The sequence below is a fragment of the Macaca nemestrina genome, chromosome 16 (genome assembly GCF_043159975.1).
Source record: "Macaca nemestrina isolate mMacNem1 chromosome 16, mMacNem.hap1, whole genome shotgun sequence".
NCBI classification, from domain to species: domain Eukaryota; kingdom Metazoa; phylum Chordata; class Mammalia; order Primates; family Cercopithecidae; genus Macaca; species Macaca nemestrina.
Window position 1 is genome coordinate 91,224,452 of NC_092140.1, and position 17,410 is coordinate 91,241,861.

General features: G+C 37.9%; 1 protein-coding gene across 5 annotated transcripts in view; it reads right to left on the minus strand.

Annotated features, from left to right (window-relative positions):
- LOC105486020 (neurobeachin) overlaps positions 1–17,410 on the minus strand; it is a 747,447-nt gene that overhangs the window by 366,615 nt on the left and 363,422 nt on the right. For all 5 annotated transcript variants that reach the window (XM_011748656.3, XM_071081645.1, XM_071081644.1 and 2 more), the window contains one exon: positions 12,284–12,348. In XM_011748656.3, coding sequence (XP_011746958.1) covers positions 12,284–12,348 — 65 coding nt within the window. The remainder of the gene's footprint in view (positions 1–12,283; positions 12,349–17,410) is intronic.

Here is a 17,410-nt window from a genome sequence, read left to right on the forward strand (position 1 = left end):
ACAGTGGGTGCAGTCCACAGCGGGTGAGCAGAAGCAGGATGGGGCACTGCCTCATGTGGGTAGCACAAGGGGTCAGGAAACTCCCTACCCTAGCCAAGGGAAGCCATGAGGCACTGTGCCATGAGGAATGGTGCACTCCGGCCCAGATACTACACTTTTCCCACAGTCTTTGCAATCCACAGACCAGGAGATTACCTTGGGTGCCTATGTCACCAGGGCCCTGGGTTTGAAGCACAAAACTAGGCAGCCATTTGGGCAGACACTGAGCTAGCTGCAGGAGGTTTTTTCACATCCCAGTGGCACCTGGAATGCCAGTGAGACAGAACTGTTCACTCCCCTGCAAAGGGAGCTGAAGCCAGGAAGCCAGGTGGTCTAGCTCAGCAGATCCCACCCCAACAGAGCTCAGCAAGCTAAGATCCACTGGCTTGAAATTCTCGCTGCCAGCACAACAGTGTGAAGTCAACTTGAGACCCTCAAGGTTGGTGGAGGAAGGGGTGTCCACCATTACTGAGGCTTTGGTAGGCGGTTTTCCCCTCATACTGTAAACAAAGTCACCCGGAAGTTCTAACTGGGCAGAGCCCTCTGCGGTTGAGCAAAGCCACTGTAGCCAGACTGCCTCTCTAGATTCCTTATCTCTGGGCAGTGTATCTCTGAAAGAAAGGCAGCTGCCCCAGTCTGGGGCTTATAGATAAAACTCCCATCTTCCTGGGACAGAGCACCTGGGGGAAGAGGCGGCTGTGGGTGCAGCTTCAGCAGACTTAAATGTTCCTGACCACTGGCTCTGAAAAGAGCAGTGGATCTCCAAGCACAGTGCTCGAGCTCTGCTAAGGGACAGATTGCCTCCTCAAGTGGGTCCCCGACCACCGTGCCTCCTGAATGAAGGAAACACCTCCCAGCAGGGTTCGACAGACACCTCATACAGGAGAGCTCCAGCTGGCATATGGCAGGTGCCGCTCTGGGAAAAAGCTTTCAGAGGAAGGAACAGGCAGTAATCTTTGCTATTCTGCAGCCTCTGCTGGTGATACCCAGGCAAACAGGGACTGGAGTGGACCTCCAGCAAACTCCAGCAGACTTGCAGCAGAGAGGTCTGACTCTTAGAAGGAAAACTAACAAACAGAAAGGAATAGTATCAACATCAACAAAAAGGATGCCCACATCCGAAGGTCAACGACATCAAGACCAAAGGTAGATAAATACACGAAGATGAGGAAAAACCAGCTCAAAAAGGCTGAAAATTCCAAAAACCAGAATGCCTCTTCTCCAAAGGATCACAACTCCTCACCAGCAGGGGAACAAAACTGGATGGAGGATGAGTTTGACAAATTGACAGAAGCAGGCTTCAGAAGGTGGACAATAACAAACACCTCCAAGCTAAAGGAGCATGTTCTAACCCAATGCAAGGAAGCTAAGAACCTTGAAAAAAGGTTGAAAGAATTGCTAACCAGAATAACCAGTTTAAAGAAGAACATAAATGACCTGACACAGCTGAAAAACACAACACGAGAACTTCATGAAGCATATACAAGTATCAACAGCCGAGTAGATCAAGCAGAATAAAGGATATGAGAGACTGAAAATCAACTTAATGAAATAAAGTGTCAAGACAAGATTAGAGAAAAAGAATTAAAAGCAGTGAACAAAGCCTCCAAGAAATGTGGGACTCTGTGAAAAGACCAAACCTATGTTTGACTCATGTACCTGAAAGTGACGGGGAAAATGGAACCAAGTTAGAAAACACTCTTCGGGATATTATCCAGGACAATTTCCCCAACCTAGCAAGACAGGGCAACATTCAAATTCAGGAAATACAGAAAACACCACAAAGATACTCCTCGAGAAGAGCAACCCCAAGACACATAAATGTCAGATTCAACAAGGTTGAAATGAAGCAAAAAATGTTAAGGGCAGCCAGGGAGAAAGGTCGGGTTACCCCAAAGGGAAGCCCATCAGACCAACAGCAGATCTCTCTGCAGAAAACCTACAAGCCAAAAGAGAGTGGAGGCAAATATTCAACATTATTCAAGTAAAGAATTTTCAACTCAGAATTTCATATTCAGCCAAACTAAGCTTCAAAAGTGAAGGAGAAATAAAATCCTTTACAGAAAAGCAGATGCCGAGAGATTTTGTCACCACCAGGTTTGCCTGTCTAGAGCTCCTGAAGGAAACACTAAATATGGAAAGGGAAAACTGCTACCAGCCACTGCAAAAATATACCAAATTGTAAAGAGCATTGACACTATGAAGAAACTGCATCAACTAATGGGCATATTAACCAGCTAGCCTCATAATGACAGGATCAAATTCACACATAACAATATTAACCTTAAATGTAAATGGGCTAAATGCCCCAATTAAAAGACACAGACTGGCAAACTTGATAAAGAGTCAAGACCCATCAGTGTGCTGTACTCAGGAGACCCACCATACGTGCAAAGCCACACACAGAGTCAAAATAAAGGGATGGAGTATTATTTACCAAGTAAATGGAAAGCAAAAAAAAGCAGGGGTTGCAATCCTAGTCTCTGATAAAACAGACTTTAAGCCAACACAGATCAAAAGAGACAAAGAAGGGCATTACATAATGGTAAAGGGATCAATGCAACAAGAACAGCTAACTACGATAAATATATATGCACCCAATACAGGAACACCCAGATTCATAAAGCAAGTTCTTAGAGACCTACCAAGAGACTTAGACTCCCATGCAATAATAGTGGGAGACTTTAACATCTCACTGTCAGTATTAGCCATATCAATGAGAGAAAATCAACAAGTATGTTCAGGACTTAAATTCGGCCCTGGACCAAGTGGACCTAATAAACATCTACAGAACTCTCCACTCCAAATGAATAGAATATACATTCTTCTCAGCACCACACTGTACTTATCCTAAAATTGACTGCATAATTGGAAGTAAAACACTCCTCAACCAATGCAAAAGAATGGACATCATAACAGTCAGTCTCTCAGACCACAGTGCCATCAAATTAGAACTCAGGATTAAGAAACTCACTCAAAACCTCACAGCTACATGGAAACTGAAAAACCTGCTCCTGAATAACTACTGGGTAAATAACGAAATGAGGGCAGAAATAAATAAGTTCTTTGAAATCAATGAGAACAAAGACACAACGTACCAGAATCTCTGGGACACACGTAAAGCAGTGTTTAGAGGGAAATTTATAGCACTAAATGCTCACAAAGGAAAGCAGGAAAGATCTAAAATTGATACCCTAACATCACAATTGAAAGAACTAAAGAAGCAAAAGCAAACAAATTCAAAAGCTAGCAGAAGACAAGAAATAACTAAGATCAGAGCAGAACTGTAAGAGATAGAGACACAAAAAAACCCTTCCAAAAAATCAATGAATCCAGGAGCTGATTTTTGAAAAGATTAACAAAATAGACCACTAGCCAGACTAATAAAGAAGAAAAGAGAGAAGACTCAAATAGACACAGTAAAAAATGATAAAGGGGATATCACACTGATCCCACAGAAATACAAACTACCATCAGATAATACTGTAAACACCTCTACTCAAATAAACTAGAAAATCTAGAAGAAATGGATAAATTCCTGGACACATACACACTCCCAAGACTAAATGAGGAAGAAGTTGAATCCCTGAATAGACCAATAACAAGTTCTGAAATTGAAGCTGTAATTAATAACCTACCAACAACAACCAAAAAAGCCCAGGACCAGACAGATTCACAAACGAATTCTACCAGATGTACAAAGTGGAGCTTGTATGATTCCTTCTGAAACTATTCCAAACAATAGAAAAAGAGGGACTCCTTCCTAACTCATTTTATAAGGCCAGCATCATCCTGATACCAAAACCTGGCAGAGTCACAACAAAATAAGAAAATTTCAGGCCAATATCCCTGATGAATATCAATGCGAAAATCCTCAATAACATACTGGCAAACAGAATCCAGCAGCACATCAAAAAGCTTATCCACCATGATCAAGTGGGCTTCATCCCTGGGATGCAAGGCTGGTTCAACACATGCAAATCAATAAACATAATCCATCACATAAACAGAACCAATGACAAAAACCATATGATTATCTCAATAGATGCACAAAAGGCATTTGATAAAATTCAACACCCCTTCAAGCAAAAAAACTCTCAACAAACTAGGTATTAATGGAACGTATCTCAAAATAATAAGAGTTATTTATGACAAACCCACAGCCAATATCATACTGAATGGGCAAAAACTGGAAGCATTCCCTTTGAAAACTGGCACAAGACAAGGAGGTCCTCTCTCACCACTCCTCTTCAACATAGTATTGGAAGTTCTGGCCAGGGCAATCAGGCAGGAGAAAGAAAGAAAGGGTATTCAAGTAGGAAGAAAGTCAAATTGTCTCTATTTGCAGATGACATGATTTTATATTTATAAAACTCCATCGTCTCGGCCCCAAATCTCTTTAAGCTGATAAGCAACTTCAGCAAAGTCTCAGGATACAAAATCAATGCGCAAAAATCACAAGCATTCCTATACACCAGTAATACACAAACAGAGAGTCAAATCATGAGTGAACTCCCATTCATAATTGCTATGAAGACAATAAAATACAAAGGAATACAACTTATAAGGGATGTGAAGGACTTCTTCAAGGAGAACTACAAACCACTGCTCAAGGAAATAAGAGAGGACACAAACAAATGGAAAGACACTCCATGCTCATGGATAGGAAGAATCAATATTGTGAAAATGGCCATACTGCCCAAAGTAATTTATAGATTCAGTGCTATCCCCATCAAGCTACCATTAACTTTCTTCACACAATTAGACAAAACTACTTTCAATTTAATATGGAACCAAAAAAGAGCCTGTATAGCCAAGACAATCCTAAGCAAAAAGAACAATGCTGGAGGCATCATGCTACCTGACTTCAAACTATACTGCAAGCCTATGGTAACCAAAATAGCATGTTACTGGTATGAAACAGATACACAGACCAATGGAACAGAACAGAGGCCTCAGAAATAATGCCACACATCTACAACCATCTGATCTTTGACAAACCTGTCAAAAACAAGCAACGGGAAAGGATTCTCTATTTAATAAATGGTGCTGGGAAAACTAGCCAGAGGCAGAAAACTAAAATTGGACCCTTTCCTTACACCTTATAAAAAAATTAACTCAAGATGGATTCAAGACTTAAATGTAAAACCATAAAAACCCTAGAAGAAAACTTAGGCAATGCCTTTCAGGACACAGGCATAAGCAAAGACTTCATGACTAAAACACCAAAAGCAATGGCACCAAAAGCAAAAATAGACAAATGGGATCTAAGGAAACTAAAGAGCTTCTGCACAGCAAAAGAAACTATCATCAGAGTGAACAGGCAACCTACAGAATGGGAGAAAATTTCTGCAATATATCCATCTGACAAAGAGCTAATATACAGAATCTACAAGGAACTTAAACAAATTTACAAGAAAAAAAAATAAACAACCCTATCAAAACGTGGGCAAAGGATATGAACAGACACTTCTCAAAAGATGTCATTTATGTGGCCAACAAGTATATGAAAAAAAGCTAATCATCACTAGTCATTAGAGAAATGCAAATCAAAACTACAATGAGATCAGATCCCAGAGAGGATGTGGAGAAACAGGAATGTTTTTACACCGCTGGTGGGAGTGTAAATTAGTTCAACCACTGTGGAAGACAGTGTGGCAATTCCTCAAGGATCTAGAACCAGAAATACCATTTGACCCAGCAATCCCACTACTGGGTATATACCCAAAGGATTATACATCATTCTACTATAAACATATATGCACACATATGTTTATTGCAGCACTGTTCACAATAGCAAAGACTTGGAACCAACCCAAATGCCCATCAATGATAGACTGTATAAAGAAAATGTGGCATATATACACCTTGGAATACGATGCAGCCATATAGGATGAGTTCATGTCCTTTGCAGAAACACGGATGAAGCTGGAAACCATCATTCTCAGCAAACTAACACAGGAACAGAAAACCAAACACTGCATGTTCTCACTCATAAGTGGGAGCTGAACAATGAGAACACATGGACACAGGGAGGGGAACATCACACACTGGGGCCTGTTGAGGTGTGGGGGACTATGGAAGGATAGCATTACGAGAAATACCTAATGTAGATGACAGGTTGATGGGTGCAGCAAACCACCATGGCACGTGTATACATATGTAACAAACCTGCACGTTCTGCACATGTACCCTAGAACTTAAAGCATAATATTAAAAAATAATAATAATAATTTAAAAAGAATGTTAAAGAAAACCTGGCATAGGTCAGATTTTATAAGAAAACACATGGAAAAGAAACTTCTGTTTTCCAGGAGCTTCCAGAGATTATTGGCTCCAAATTAAACCAGAATGTCTACTTTAAGGAAACAGTTTCTTATTTTACAGCTTTGGAAGTTTTTTCGTTTTGTTTTGTTTTTAAATACAGGTTTTGTCAAATCAAAGACATAAGAGAAATAAAAAGCAAACCAATGCTTGTTGGTTAAAATATTAACTAGCATTTGTTAAATTAAAGAATACATTCAAATTGGTGCCATACAATCACTAAAAAATTATACTTGGATGCAATATGCTTCTCCTCTTAAAAACCTAAGAAATGCATGGTGTATATTTTCCCCTATTCTAAAGAACAAAACAAAAAATCAGAATCTTGAGAGCTCTAGCTTAAATTCAGTGCTAAACATAAATATGATCTGTTCTTTCTGATGAATATTCAAAAATTAAATTCTATATTATTTTAAAAGAGTGACAAAGGTTTATTTCAGGCAAATGATTATTTAAAAAGATAACTCAAATTCTGTATTTTAAGTAAGTACTGCCTATTTGCCTTATTCTTCAATGCATATTTTAATAATTCAAATTCCAATCATTATTGCCAAGATATTACAGGCAATTTTACATCCCATTAACCTTGCTTTGTTTTAATTATAAAGATCCTTTGTTAGATTCCTTTAAATGATCCAGTTTATAATTTCAGCCTGTCCTAGGGAGTACTTTAATTCAGATGCACATTCATCAACTGTTTTTGTCCTGTTAATTGCAGACAACTGCACAATTGCTTTCTCTAGCTATGATTGATGAATTGTATTCACGAGTGTAGCTGTTAAGTAGGATAAATATTTATAATAATTTCTACTTAAAGATTTTTATCTTCATTCCCATAAGGGCAAATTAAAGGCTGATATTCTAACAACCCAAATAAAGTGAGTTTTTAAATGTTTCATATTAAACCATATGAAAAAGTTGCAAAAATGTTATATGTCCAGGCAAATGGGATAAAAGCATGTATAAAATATCTAATTTGTGCTTTGCACATAATGGGCATCAACATACAGTAGGAAGATAAACAGAGTAATGGGCTTTTTAATGGAACTGTATCCCAGCTACCGAAATATGACTTTTTGAGCCAGAAGTCCGAGTTCATATTTGTGAAAGAGAAAAGTCTAAATCGAAAGAAATGATCCAAACTAAAGGTGGGAGTAAGCAAAATTCTAAATACATATTATATGCAATAACAAAAGTAAAAACTTCCATTTTAAAATATCATATATATTATGTTGAACTTTCTGGGAAACTGAGCAAGAAGGGTGTTACAGTATTCTACAGATGAGAAACAATGTCGGAGGAAGATTATTACTTGCCTGCAGTCTAACAGCTTATCAATGGGAGAAATGATATTTGAACTCAGTAGAATTAACATATGGATACTATGTATTATACTATGCATTGTGGAATAACCATAAAAAGATCTACCACAAATAAACACTATAGATAGGTATATATAAATCAGGGAAAAATTGAGGTACTGGGAGAACAGAGAAAGGCACACAATCCAGATTAGGGGTAGGAAGGGGTTGGTCCTCGGTGAAAAGATTATTTTCGCTAAAGTAAGAGAAGTCAATGTATTAACGCAAATGCCTATCTTCTCTTAACTGTGAACGGCTGAAGAAAACATTACACTATCAAAGACAGCAACCTCAATTGGCTCCCCCAAATTGCCTGGCAAGCCTCTGAGGTTTCTTTAGTTTTTTCTCTTCTCTATTCTTTTACAATTGCTATTTTCAGTATTCTTCACTTTTCTAAAAATCGTATGTACCCTCTCCCAATTTCCTTTATTCTCAGCAAATGACCCTAACTGCCACTTCATAGAGAGAAGGCATCATGTGAGATCTCTGAATTCTTCCACCAATTTAATTGTCTTCATCCTTTCTCAGTGCTCTTCCACTAAAGGCCAATCCTTCTATCTCAGTGCACCCCTCTCAGAGAGTTTATGCTGTCAATATTGCCTTCTTTCCCTCCCACCTTATTGCCTTTTTCCATCAACACTGAAAAATACTCAGGTTCTTCTTTCTAAAAAGTAACCCCTCTCTCCAAATTTAAACCTTATCTACCTACATCAACCACTCTATCTTTCCCCTTCTTGGCCAAACTTCTTTAGAGAAGTACTTGCTGCCTGTATTTCATTTTGGGCTAGCTCTTCAACTCAAAGCAACCTGGCTTCTGTCCCTCTACTCTCAGTAAATCACCACTTTTTCAAAAAATACCTCTCTCAGTTACCTGCTCCCATAGCACCCTCTAATTGCCCTTTACATATTTATTAAACTTGCAATTACTTAATCAAAGGCTGTTGCCCCCACTAGACTGTAAGCTCTAATAGGGTAGGACTTGGATCTACACCCAGCTTCTTCAGCACACAGGTGCTCACCAGTATTAAGTCTGGATGAGATCACCATGACCTCCTTTTGGCTGAACCCAGTGGTCCCTTTAACACTAACTTAAAAATCCTCTTTTTGATCATACATTCTTCCTTAAACACTCTACTCACCATTCTTTTCTTTATGCTTTCAATAAATATTAATTTAACGTGGCAAATAAACAAATATTTCGTTAGCATGCTAACTACATAATAGGCACTATTCCAGAATATAGAGATATGGCAACAAATAAGATGATGAATAAGACACAAGATCTTAAGGAAACACATTTTAGCAGAAGAAATAGATGTAAACAAGCAAACACAGCAGATCATTTGAGATGATGTTATTATGTGTTAAAACAGGATTATGTCATGGGAGTGTAACAACTATGTAAGATCGTCAGGGGAGCCTCTGTGACAGGGTAGCATTTAAGCTGATTCCTCAAATATGAGAAACAACCAATCATGTCAAGATGTGGGAGAAGGGGATTCCCAGCAGAAACAGGAGTAGAAGCGGGGCCCCTGGTTCTCCACTCCCTCTATTCACTCTCCCTGGGCATCACATCTGTATCCTTTCTACAGTTTACCACGAGTAACCTGGAGACTCATAAGCCTAAATCTCCATGCCAGCTCTCTCTTTGGAGAGCTCAGTACTCAAATGCCCATGCCTATTCAACATCTCCACCTGGATATTTCACCAGTACCACAAGTTCAGTGTAACCCAAAAGTGAAAAATTCTCAACTCAAACCTCACTTTCTGTACTCTCCTAGCTAAGTGAACTATACTTATACTGTAAACTGTCAGTTACTAAAGCTGACATCAAAATATCCTTGATTCCTTCTTTCCCCTCTTCCATCCAATATATTAGCAATCATAGTGACTTAACTTCCAAAAGATACTTCAAATTTGTTCACTTCTTCCATCCTCACAGCCACTATTAGTCCATGGCATCGTCTTCTTCAACAAGATTACTGAACCTTAGGTTGGTATTGCTTCAAGTCTTGAGCCCGTGAAACTCTCCACATTGCAGGCTACGCCTAAACATTTTCAATTATTCTCCAGTATCCTTTGCATGGCTTCATGGCATGATCTTTGCTAATGACATGTGCCTTCATGTGGCTGGCATACAACATGCATTTAAATAGCTGCTAGCTGACTGAAAATAGCTTTCCAGCTACATGTCTCACTATTCTCTTGCCCCTAGTCCTCTGCACTATACAATTCCCTCTGCCAAGAATCGTAATTCTACTTTTTTTCTACTTGGCTATCTCCTGATGATCTCTCAAATGGCGTTCCCTTTGGGTAAGTACTCTTTCGAAAACCTTGACAATCCCAGCACTCAGTGGAATGCATCCCTCCAGACTAGGTAAAGTATTCTGCGGTACGATTGCATCATTACCTACACCACTTTTATCACAGTATCCTTGTATTATTGTATGTGTTCATCTAACGTTTGCCTTTCCCCAAGAAACTGGGACCATTTATATCTTATTCCTAACTCTATTCCTAACTCTTATAATAGTATTTGACATGTAATGAGGGCTGAACAGACATTTGCTGCACTCATGCATACATGATTTGTTCTAACATATTTACAACTATTCATGTTTGAATCCTTATTCCAAAATCATTTTTATTTGGAAGAACGAGTCCTATGAAGAATAGGAACAGAAATTTACGAGAGCAGAGAGAACATAATGGACAGAATTTCAGAGATTATTACATGTTTAATTTTTTTTCGTGGGGGAAGGGGAATGAAGTCTTGCTCTCGTCGCCCAGGCTGGAGTGCAATGGCATGATCTTGGCTCACTGCAACCTCCACCTCCCGGGCTCAAGCAATTCTCCTGCCTCAGCCTCCTGAGTAGTTGGGATTACAGGCACCTGCCACCACGCCTGGCTAATTTTTGTATTTTTAGTAGAGATGGGGTTTCACTATGTTGGCCAGACTGGTCTTGAACTCCTGACCTCAGTTGATCCACCCCACCTGGCCTCCCAAAGTGTTGGGATTATAGATGTGCGCCACTGTGCCCAGCCTAGATTGAAATTTTTTTTAAAAATTGTGACTATTTTATTTCCAACCTTTCCTAATATAAATCCCAAATTCTACCACTGACCGATAAAAACATTATCAGAAGCTTAAAATCTCTGATATTAGCAAATTTTCCACCCTCTTCCTTTTCTAAGCCTATTACTACAATCTTTATTTAAGTGCTTAGAGGTTCAATTCTGGTAACTCTTAGGAGAGTTACTGATAATAATAATAATTACATATATATATTTTTACTTCACAGTTGAAATAAAATAATTGTGGATATGTCATTGAGAGCTATTAGTAAAACTGAAAAAACAATGAATAGTTTTTTTTCTATTTATTCATCACCCGAAAACGGATAATAATTATTAGCAACTCTTATCACAATAAAACTCTGTAAGACATAGCAAGTGCTGTTATGTAAAATACTATTTGTGTTACAAAAGAAAACTGGTATTTTCCTGCATCTTTGATGTTGCAGTGAATGCAAAGCTTTTAAATTTTAGATCGGTACTACTGGCTAACATGATTAGGTCACAAAATATCAAAATGAGAAATATAAAATAAGATAAATTGTTATAAAAACAGAAGATATTTCTCAAAATATAATAAAGTGATGGAAAAAATGAATAATACTAAGTGATATTTAATTTTTAAAACTTGGGTATCTATAACATATAGAAACTAATTTTCAAGGACTATTCTTTCACAACTCCCTTTCTTGAAAAAGATAAATTTTATATACAGTAAGCATTATTTCCTCATTAATCTAAAGCTGGTTTCGAATATGAAATAAATAGGTCATGCCAAATAATCATCATATTCCAAAGAATGCAGCGTATCATACAAGAAATTCAAGTTGTAAAGTTTGCAGGTCTTGAGTTGATAGAAGCTATACATGTCACATGGTGACAGCTAAATCTATTTTAATGTGTCCACTGCCAATAAAGCACTGCAAAAATAATAATTAACAACTATTTACCACAAAATGGTAAATGTAATAATGCGTTCAAATGTAATTTTACTTATTGTTTTAATAATAGAATATATACATTTCTACCCGAGAGAGATATATTTGCTATATTTAATATCCCTCACATTTTCAGTTGGATATTGAATGAGTGACATATTCAGATAAAACTGTTTCACATGGACTGAGGAGAGGCTGAAGGGGTAAACACTGAGCACTGCTCTGAAAACAGATGGAGTGGCAGATGGGATTGCAGATTGGGTTCACTTGATCTGTGTAAAACAACTTTACTACTCAGTAAAATGTACTTCAAATCTCACCAAACCTTATAAAGTTTGTCCCTTTATTTCATGCATGGCTTTTTCTTCAAAAATAAATGTTTAGCATTTTAAATTTTGTTAAAGTTTAATTAAGTACCTGTGTGATAAATTAGTTAACTAAAAGATATTTTCTTCCACATTTTTGGAACAGATGGTAGGAAAGAGCAATTGCCCAGTGGAATAAAATGTACACTGACTAGTTGTTCAAAATTGTAAAATTAATTACCTTCCTTCATTGATGAGCTCAATAAATGCAAGTCCTGCATTCTTCTGAATAGAGTTTTGCCATTCCTAAAAGGAGAAACCAAAACAAATGTGAGAAAAGTGAACATTTAAATGAAAGTAACATCTGGTTTAGGGATCACGTTGATGTTGTTAATAACTTCCACATTATATTATTTCCAAATGTCTTTACAAGATTCTAACAAATGTTATTTTGTAAAAAATCAAATTTTAGTTTTATCACTTAGTTTAGAAGGTGCTTTTGGTTCATCAGAAAATGTCAGGCTGGATGCAAACTGAGATGGAAAGTGAGACGCAGGTATAGAGGGCTCTGAGCACATAGCTTCTTTCCAAAAGAGAGCAAATGACCAAAAGAGGCCTGATGTGTCTACATAAGGACTAGAAATACTTGAGATAGAAAACTTTATCTCCTCATACAGAAATTTTACATTAAGATAATAAAATGAACACTAGAAATATAAACTATTAGAAACATAAACATATTTAAATTGACTTGGAAATGTTCTAGTTATATGTGCATTCCAAATTACTTAATGCTAATTATTTAATGCTAATTAGAAAAAAGCTACAAATTAACTTTTTTGAAAATTGTAAAAAAATAGAGTAAACCTATGGCTAAATATGTAATAGATAACTATGTAATCTCTCTTTGCTAATTTAGATTAGAGTATGTTTGTGAATTTGGCAGTTCTCAAGGTCAGGATCATCATTATGAACATAAGTGATTATAATGAAGTGTTTTAGATTAGAAAAGCAAACGCTTATTTTATGCTCTTTAGAATAAAATTTACACACTTGTTTTGGTTTATGCCAGTGATTTCTATTTTGGGGGTTTTAAATATATACATATTTTTGGGTTTTAAATACATATATAAATATATATATTTCAGGTTAAATATATATAGGGGTTTTAAATATATATATATGTGTGTGTGCATATATACATATCTGGTAAAAAGCAGTGTTTTGGATTGAAAATTATATCCCTTCCAATGGTTCTATAAGTAAATACTCCCCAAAGTTCCCTAATGCATTTTAATAGAAAAATCTTTATTGACCAGTCATGGCCCTCTATATATTCTCCTCCCCATGATTTTCCTCATAAGGTGTTGGTTGTACAGAGGTGACTGGCTGCCCTGGCCATGGGTTCAGCTTTACAAAAAACACAGTTTCTGTATCAACCCTTCACTCTACTCCTGATTCCTTTACCTTTAAAGAAATTACACTCATTCTGAAGATAAATATGGTCCCCAAAAGTATTTGTGTACGTGTAAATATTCTCTGCTCTAAGTAAATGTGTGCTAAGAAGAACAAATCCTCAATCTCCCAAGGAGAGAAAATCAACAACTAGTGAAAAGAGATGTGGTAACTTGGGGATAGTACAAAGCCACTGGGTTCTAGCTATCATAACCTTTAACTAAAATTTATCCAAATGACAAGATTGCTATTCCATTGTAGAGAACTTACTGAAACTTTCAAACCAATTCTGTATGAAACAATTGCAGGAAATTTCTTTTCCCAAATTTTTACAAAATTTAAAGCCTCTTTAATATTCTCATTCTATATTCTGTATTTATTGGAAATGAGGATCCTACAAAATATGTACATTTCTCAGAAATACTTCATATTCATTGGGATATTAACTTAAAGAGAAAACTGATTTTTACATAAGTAGACCCATGTCACTATGAAGACTAGATTATTACAACTTCTTACACATGATTTTCTGTGATAGTGTTTGTACACTAAGACTCTTTAGTCACCATAAACTTACAATATGAATAAGATTTTTCAGTAAGCTATTTCACAGAGTACATATTTAGGTATTACATTTGCATCCCAAATTATGCCTTGTCAAAAAAAATCACAGAGTAAATTATCTTTGAATCAATCTAAATTATATGGAATCTGCATACAGCCCATGAGATGTACTAATTTACCTTTGGTGGAGGAACACTAGAAGGAAGTCTGAGCTACACTAAGGAAATTAGAGTTTAAAGTTTGAGAAAGCCAATGAAAGACTTCATTCAATAAATCAGTGTTTTAGAAGAGTAATTTGTCAGTTTTGAGCAAGAGGAAATTGTAGGAGATTGTTGTTACATGCCTTTCCACAAGAGATACATTAGGCGTCTAAATGAGTATTTCAAATAGGGAATAAAAAATAAGAGATGTTACAAAGAAAAGATGCCAAGACTAGATGATAATCTGAATTTAAGAGCTGATATAGAGAATTTGAGATAAAATAATTATTAAGTTTTCAATGTAGATGACTAGGATAATGGTAATATTATTATGAAAATACTGAAGAATACATTTGGGGAAATCACAAACACTGTTGTCTGAATTTGTTGGATTTACAGTGGCAATGGTATATCAAAAAAGAACGTGAATGGGGGCGCCCAAGATGGCCAAACAGGAACAGCTCCAGCCTCCAGCTCCGAGCGTGAGGGACACAGAAGATGGGTGATTTCTGCATTTTCAACCGAGGTACTGGGTTCATCTCACTGGGGCATGTCGGACAGTCAGTGCTGGTCAGTGGGTGTAGCCCAACCAGCGAGAGCTAAAGCAAGGTGAGGCATCACCTCACCTGGGAAGTGCAAGGGGGAAGGGAATTCCTTTTCCTAATCAAGGGAAACTGAGGCACACAACACCTGGAAAATCAGGTAACTCCCACCCTGCTACTGTGCTTTACCAAGGGTCTTAGCTAACGGAACACCAGGAGATTATATCCCACACGTGGCCCAGAGGGTCCCACGCCCACAGAGCCTCCCTCACTGCTAGCACAGCAGTCTGAGATCTAACTGCAAGGCGGCAGCGAAGCTGGAGGAGCGGTGCCTCCATTGCTGAGGCTTAAGTAGGTAAACAAAGACCCTGGGAAGCTCAAACTAGGTGGAGCCCACTGCAGCTCAAGGAGGCCTGCCTGTCTCTGTAGACTCCACCTCTAGGGACAGGGCATAGCTAAACAAAAAGCAAAAGAAACCTCTGCAGATGTAAATGTTACTGTCTGACAGCTGTGAAGAGAGCAGTGATTCTCCCAGCATGGAAGTTGAGATCTGAGAAAGGAGAGACTGCCTGCTCAAGTGAGTCCCTGATCCCTGAGTAGTCTAACTGGGAGAGGTCCTCCACTAGGTGCAGACTGATACCTCACACCTCACACAGCTGGGTACACCTCTGAGACAAAGTTTCCAGAGCAAGAATCAGACAGCAACACTTGCTGTTCAGCAATATTCTATCTTCTGCAGCCTGCGCTGCTGATACCCAGGCAAACAGCGTCTGGAGTGGACTTCAAGCTAACTCCAACAGACCTGCAGTTGAGGGTCCTGACTGTTAGAAGGAAAACTAACAAACAGAAAGGACACCCACACCAAAACCCCATCAGTACATCACCATCATCAAAGATCAAAGGTGGATAAAACCACAAAGATGGGGAAAAAGCAGTGCAGAAAAGCTGGAAATTCAAAAAATTAGAGCTCATCTCCCCCCTCCAAAGGAACGCAGCTCATCGCCAGCAACGGAACAAAGCTGGTTGGAGAATGACTTTGACGAGTTGAGAGAAGAAGGCTTCAGTTGATCAAACTTCTCAGAGCTAAAGGAGGAACTACGTACCCAGCAAAAAGAAATTAAAAACCTTGAAAAAAGAATGGAAGAAGGGATAACTAGATAACCAATGCAGAGAAGTCCATAAACGAACTGATAGAGATGAAAACCATGACACGAGAACTATGTGACAAATGCACAAGCTTCAGTAACTGACTCAATCAACTGGAAGAAAGATTATCAGTGATTAAAGATCAAATGAATGAAATGAAGTGAGAAAGAAGTTTGGAGAAAAAAGAGTAAAAAGAAATGAACAAAGCCTCCAAGAAATATGGGATCATGTGAAAAGACCAAATCTACATCTGATTGGTGTGTCTGAAAGTGACAGGGAGAATGAAACCAAGTTGGAAAACACTCTGCAGGATATTATCCAGGAGAAGTTCCCCAACCTGGCAAGGCAGGCCAATATTCAAATTCAGGAAATACAGAGAATGCCACAAAGATACTCCTCAAGAAGAGCAACTCCAAGACACATAATTGTCAGATTCACCAAAGTTGAAATGAAGGAAAAAATGCTAAGGGCAGCTAGAGAGAAAGGTTGGGTTACCCACAAAGGGAAGCCCATCAGACTAAGAGCAGATCTCTTGGCAGAAACTTTACAAGCCAGAAGAGAGTGGGGGCCAATATTCAACATTCTTAAAGAAAAGAATTTTCAACCCAGAATTTCATATCCAGCCAAACTAAGTTTCATAAGTGAACGAGAAATAAAATCCTTTACAAACCAGCAAATGCTTAGAGATTTTGTCACCACCAGACCCACCCTACAAGACATCCTGAAGGAAGCACTAAACATGAAAAGGAATACCCGGTACCAGCCATTGGAACAACATGCCAAAATGTAAAGACCATCGATGCTAGGAAGAAACTGCATCAATTAACGAGCAAAATAACCAGCTAATATCATAATGACAGGATCAAGTTCACACATAACATATTAACCTTAAATATAAATGGACTAAATGGTCCAATTAAAAGACACAGACTGGCAAATTGGATAAAGAGTCAAGACCCATCAGTTTACTGTATTCAGGAGACCCATCTCACATGCAGAGACACACATAGACTCAAAATAAAGGGATGGAGGAAGATCTACCAAGCAAATGGAAAACAAAAAAAGGCAGGGGTTGCAATCCTAGTCTCTGATAAAACAGACTTTAAACCATCAAAGATCAAAAGAGACAAAGCCATTACATAATGGTAAAGGGATCAATGCAACAAGAAGAGCTAACTATCCTAAATATATATGCACCCAATACAGGAGCACACAGATTCATAAAGTAAGTCCTTAAAGACTTACAAAGAGACTTAGACTCCCATACAATAATAATGGGAGACTATAACACCCACTGTCAAGATTAGACAAATCACTGAGACAGAAAGTTAACAAGTATATCCAGGAATTGAACTCAACTCTGCACCAAGCGACCTAATAGACATCTACAGAACTCTGCACCCCAAATCAACAGAATACACACTCTTCTCAGCACCACATCGCACTTATCCCAAAACATAT